General features: G+C 35.6%; 1 protein-coding gene across 1 annotated transcript; it reads right to left on the bottom strand.

The window, feature by feature from the left end:
- Window positions 1-4,528: 4,528 nt before the first annotated feature.
- Window positions 4,529-5,467, bottom strand: LOC121018408 (olfactory receptor 2J3-like). The gene has a single exon (XM_040457138.1). It carries the CDS (start codon window positions 5,465-5,467, stop codon window positions 4,529-4,531), a length of 939 nt encoding a protein of 312 aa, XP_040313072.1.
- Between the last annotated feature and the right edge of the window lie 686 nt (window positions 5,468-6,153).

The following is a 6,153-nucleotide window of genomic DNA, read 5'->3' as shown; positions in this document are numbered from 1 at the left end:
ACTAGTTGTTGTCAGGGGGGAGGTAGGTGGGGATGGATGAAATAGATAAAAAAAGATTAAGAGGCACAAACTTCCAGTTATAAAATAAATAAGCCATGGATATAAAAAGTACAGCATAAGAAATATGGTCAATAAGATTGTAATAACATTGTTTGGTGACAGATGATAACTACACATCTTAATGAGCATTGAATAATGTATAGAATTGTTGAATCATTATGATGTACACCTGAAACTAATATAATATTGTATGTTCATTATGCTTTAATTTAAAAAAAACAAAAACAAAAACAAACCACAATGAGATACAACTATAAACCTACTAGAAAAGCTAAAAGAATAAAGATTGACAATACGAAGTGTTACACAGGATGTGGGCAGTTGGAACTCACATATACTACTCTTTGCAGTGATCATGGTACAGACCCTGTGAAAACATTCTGACAGTTTCTAATAATGTGAACATATATTAAGGACATGATCCATCAATTCTACTATGCACTTACCCACGTTAAATGAAAATTACATGCCCACACAAACACTTGTCTACTAGTTTTCATAATAGTATTACTCATATTAGCCAAAAAGTACTCCCAAAAGACTATTATCAGATAAATGGATATAATGTGCATTATTCATACAATGGAATTCTAGCCATCACTTAAAAGGAAGGAGCTACTGACACATGCATAAATTTCAAAGACATCATGCCAAGTGAAAGAAGCCAAACTCAAAGATTACACACTGTATCATTACATTTATATGACATTCTAAAAAAAAAAAATCAAAACTATAGTGAAAGAAAACTGACCGCTGCTTAAGGCTGTAGATGGATGAAGAGAATTAATTGCAAAAGAGCACAGTGTTCTTTTGGGAGTCTTGGAAACGTTCTGTGTCTTCATTGTGTGATATTTACATAATTATAGGTTTGTCAAAACTCATTGAACTGTACATTTAAATGGATGGATTTTATTGTATGTAAATTATACTTCAATAGACCTGAAAAAGACAGCCATTATCTGTTGAAAGGCCAGGGTCGGGGAGCCTGGGTGGCTCAGTGAGCTGAGCGTCCAACTCCTGGTTTTAGCTCAGGTCATGATCTCATGGTTTCATGAATTCACCTCAGGCTCTGCACTGACACTGTGGAGCTGCTTGCAATTCTATCTCTCTCTGTCTTACTCTCTGTCTATCCCCTTTTCATGCTGTCTTTGAAAATAAGTAACTAAACATTTTTTTTTTTAATAACAGAAAGGCTGGAGCACTACATGAGGTATTCCAAATGGTGATATTTTCAGGGAGGCAGGAGGAGTCCATGTTTTCATATTTTATAAAGTTTGTGTGATATGTAAAGAGATCCCATTACATGACTTAATATTAAAATTATTATTTAATAAAAATTCTGTTACATGCATGAGCCTTGTTGTGGATGGGTACATGGGATTCTACCTTCTATCAGTGTTCATGTCTAGTAAGAGATTAAAAAGAGGATGAAAGAAGAAAACAAAATACACAGAAATGGTCCAAGCACATAAGACCACGTAATGGTAATGCACTCAGGAACTTAGGGGAGATCCTGCACTTTATTTTCTTAGTTTTATAATTCATTTAATAGGATCTAGATCAATTACATCTAGATCTTAAAAGAGGTGATAAACTACAACTTTAACATCTGAATTATGGCTATAAAAGTAATGAGTTTCTTTTTTTCTTCTTTTGAAATTTATTTATTTAAATGCAAGGTAGTTAACATTTAGTATAATAATAATTTCAGGAATAAAATTTAGTGACTCATCCCCTACCTATAACACCCAGTGCTCATCCTAACAAGTGAACTCCTTAATGCCCATCACCCACTTAGCCCATACCCCCACCCACCTTCCTCCAGCAACCCTCAGTTTGTTCTCTGTATTTAAGAGTCTCTTATGGTTTGCCTCCCTTTCTGCTTTTATCTTATTTTTCCTTCCCTTCACCAATGTTCATCTGTTTTGTTTCTTAAATTCCACATATGAGTGAAATCCTATGATATTTGCCTTTCTCTGACTGATGAGTATCTAAGAGACCACCTTAAAATAAATTGTCCCCACTGTCCCTGTATATAAGCTGACTTACTTCAACTGAACATATCTTCCAACCTGAAATAGAATATGCAAAGTAAGTTTATTTCAAGTGATGGTGGGGGGAGTGATATATGTAATACATCAAGTCATTACAAGAAAAGTATCATATATTAATACTAAGTAATTGAAAAATATGTATGTTTATTTTTGTAGTATCCATGCTAATGACAAATATTCATATTAAATTAAGTTTTAAAAGCAAAATTAACATGCACCAATCAATTCTTTTAATCAATAATTTGTTCAGATAATTAAGACATCCCTTGGATGAATCATATTATTTTTTCAGAGCCTAGTTCTATCTGCTTCAGATATTAAATGTTCTAATATTACTTCACCTAGTTGTTCCATTTATGAATTCCCATTAGCTGGCAGTCTATAAATCACAATTTTAAAAGTTATTCTAACTAAGGTATACATTTTCAAGTGTCTTTAAAAGTAGAAAATGAAGGGGCGCCTGGGTGGCTCAGCTGGTAAGCAGCTCCCTTCAGCTCAGGTCATGATCTCACGGTTCATGAGTTTGAGCCCCGCATCAGGCTCTCTGCTGTCAGCACAGAGCCTGCTTCGGATCCTCTGTCCCCGTCTCTCTGCCCCTCCCCTGCTTGTACCTTCTTCCTCTCTCTCTCTCTCTCTTAAAAATAAATAAACACTAAAAAAATTTTTAAAAAATAAATAAATAAATAAAAAATAAAAAATAAAATAAAAGTAGAAAATGAAGAGAAGTCTAGTGGTACTGTATTACTTAAGAATGTCTCCCGCTCATGATTCATCAGTATTATTATCTACCATTAAGAGTGATAAATTAAAGGATATTGGCCAAGTTTCTTTTTAACATTAAAAAGTAATTCTAGTCAACAAGGAATAATGATGTTTAAAAAGAAAAGTTTTGATGTACCTTCAGTATGTCATTAATAAAGCCCAAATAAAACAAATTAAACACATATTCTGTTTTGTTTGTTTTTTTTGAATAGTATCATCCTCCTACAGGAATTATAGGCGTTTATTGTTCAAGATTCAGGCCAAACTCTCTGTTTTAAATTTTATTTATTTATTTATTTATTGATTTATTTATTTATTTATTTTAATATTTTTAACAGAGACAGTGGGGGGAGGCGGAGAAAGAGAGAGACTAAGGACCAAAGTTAGCTCTGAACTGAGAGCAGAGAGTCCAATGTCAGGCTCAAACTCATAAATTGTGAGTTCATGACCTGTGCCAGAGTTGGACACTTAACCAACTGAGCCCCCCAGGTGTCCCTTGTTTTAAATTTAAAAAGCTACCATAAATTATTAGCACTGTTCCCAGTGACACATTAATTCAAATCAAGATACTTCATTTTTTACCTTACATTGTTATTTCCCCCACCAGAAAATGAGTTCAATTCAGGCAAAAAGAGTTTTATTCACCTATTTTAGCAAAATCTGACATCTAGAAGATATTTAGGTATTGAAGTAAATGAATAAATGAATGAGTAGATGCATAATTGGATGGGTGAACAAATGAACCATTTTGAACAGATATTTCTTTATGCTGTTCAATGTGACAAGCATATAGACCCGTAGAATAAAGCACTCATATAATATAGTATCTTGAAAAAAGTATGCTTCAACCAAAGAAGTGTCATACAGCATTTTACCATTTAACTAAATTGAATGCCTGTCAATGATCAAAAACTCCATTCATCTATGTCTTTGCAATAGTGCCCCCATCTTTTTGTAAATACTAATGCTCAGTCCATAATTTAGCATATTATTTTTGTTTTATTTATTTTAGAAGTTTCATTTATTTATTTATGGAGAAAGAGAGAGCCAGTGGAGGACAGACAGGGAGAAAGAATCCTAAGCGGGCTCCATGCTGTTGGCACAGACCCAGATGCGGGGCTTGAATTCACAAACCATGAGATTATGACCTGAGCCAAAGTCAAGATTCCAACATTTAATCAACATGAGTGATCCAGCCACACCTTAGCATGTTATTTTTAAAACACAGCCCCTAGGATGTGACTGGGTGGCTCAGTTGGTTAAGCATTCAACTCTTGATTTTAGCTCAGGCTATGATCTCATGGTTTCATGAGTTCCACCTCCACATCAGGCTCTGTGCTCTGTGAAGCCTGCTAGGGATTCTCTCTCTTCCTCCCCCACTTGTGATTTCTGTCTCTCTCCAAATGAATAAATAAAGTTAAAAAAAAAACAGTTTCTAATTTCTATGGACACTAAATATGGAATTATTAAAAATGAAGTGTCACAAATCAAAAATTTATCTCCGGATAATATTTCAGAATTAGCCAATAAAAACAACCCAAGTTTAAGGCTGGGTTTTAGACTAAAATAAGTATCAAAGAAGCAGGGAAACACCCTCCAAGATGGATCAGACTCTGAACGAAAGTTGCAGCACAAAAATTGTGATCTCTCTGTCATATCTCCCAATCTAGACCCACTTGTCTCCTTGCTGCTTCTCTTACATCTTTGTTTCTGAGAGTGTAGATTAGAGGGTTGAGGCTAGGTGTGACAACAGTATAAAAGAGGGCAATGAACTTGCCTTGATCTTGAGAACTTTCTGATGGTGGCTGCAGATATATGCACATGGCTGGAATGAAAAAGAGGGACACAACCATAAGATGGGCTCCACATGTCCCAAAGACTCTCTGAAGTCCAGCTGATGACTGCATCCTCAGCACAGCCCAGGCAATGGCGCCATAAGAACTGAGAATGAGGATGAGTGGTATGAGAACAAAAATGGAGCTCGTGATCAGGAGGGTCAGCTCATTAGCACGGGTATCAACACACGATAATCGCAGCAGTGCTGGAACTTCACAGAAGAAATGGTCCACTTGGCGATGTCCACAGAGGGGGACCCAGCAGGTAAAGGAGGAATGAAGTGCTGAGTTGGTAAAGCCACTGACCCAGGAAGCCACAACCAACAGGTGGCAGAAACGAGGGTTCATGATCACAGTGTAATGCAGGGGTCTACAGACAGCTGCATAACGGTCATAGGACATGACCACCAGGAGGACACACTCTGTGGTTCCCAGTGCAAGGGCAAAGTAAAGTTGAGTCATGCAACCGGCATAAGAGATGGTCTTTTCTGGGCCCCAGAGATTGACCAGCAACTGAGGGATGGAGCTGGTGGTGTAGCAGAGATCCAGAAAAGAGAGGTTTGAGAGGAAGAAGTACATGGGAGTGTGGAGATGGGCGTCCAGGTATGACAAGACAATAATAAAAAGGTTGCCTATCAATGTCATCAAGTAGAACATCAAGATAAGCACAAAGAGAACTACTTCCAGATGAGGCCAATGAGAAAAACCCAGTAGAACAAAGTAGCCTTCAGAACTTGCATTTTTTCCCATCATCATTGTTTCTAATACCCGGAGGAAGAATCATAAACTCAAAGGCTGCCCACTCATCATCAAACACCTGTCAGTAGACTGGAGAAGACCTATGCCATTTTCAAATATACTCTTGTTACAGTAACATTTTTATAGTTTTATTTTTATGTTTCATGCATATATTTTTCCTGTTGTGGATAAAATCAATAAGTTCACAAGTGAATGAGTTCTTTTTTATAAATCCCTGTTAGTGTTGGATAAAGATTAAATATTAAGTTCCATAGCCATAGCCAAGAAGACAATTTTCATAGAAAATATTTTTTAACAAAACACAAAAGACTTTTCAATGTATTCCTCTTTTATGTATTTTCAGGCTATTTCCAATTTGTTGTTACAGAGAAAGGAATATCTCTACTCTTAATAATCTTATATAGAAATGAGTGCTTACCATGAGATGAAAACAACTCGGTAGCAACTTTAAAATGTTAATATTGAGTGAAAAAAATTAACTTGAATTATGTTATGATTACAGGAAGAACAAAATATTCTTATTCATTCATGTATTCTAATGACTTATTTATAGACAAAGAAGAAATAGCATGCAACTGGAAGTATAAACAAAGACACAAATGTGCACACATACAACCCCAAAATGAGTATTCATACAATGAGCTAAACTGAAGGTCTTAATCCTAATTTAGAAGTGAAATAGC

Source organism: Herpailurus yagouaroundi, unplaced genomic scaffold (assembly GCF_014898765.1).
Source record: "Herpailurus yagouaroundi ecotype Mexico unplaced genomic scaffold, PumYag 219, whole genome shotgun sequence".
NCBI lineage: Eukaryota > Metazoa > Chordata > Mammalia > Carnivora > Felidae > Herpailurus > Herpailurus yagouaroundi.
This window is presented reverse-complemented; position numbering and strand designations above follow the sequence as displayed.

Excerpts from the sequence above, each read along its gene's own strand:
- LOC121018408 (XM_040457138.1), bottom strand. The coding sequence starts at position 5,467 with ATGATGATGGGAAAAAATGCAAGTTCTGAAGGCTACTTTGTTCTACTG.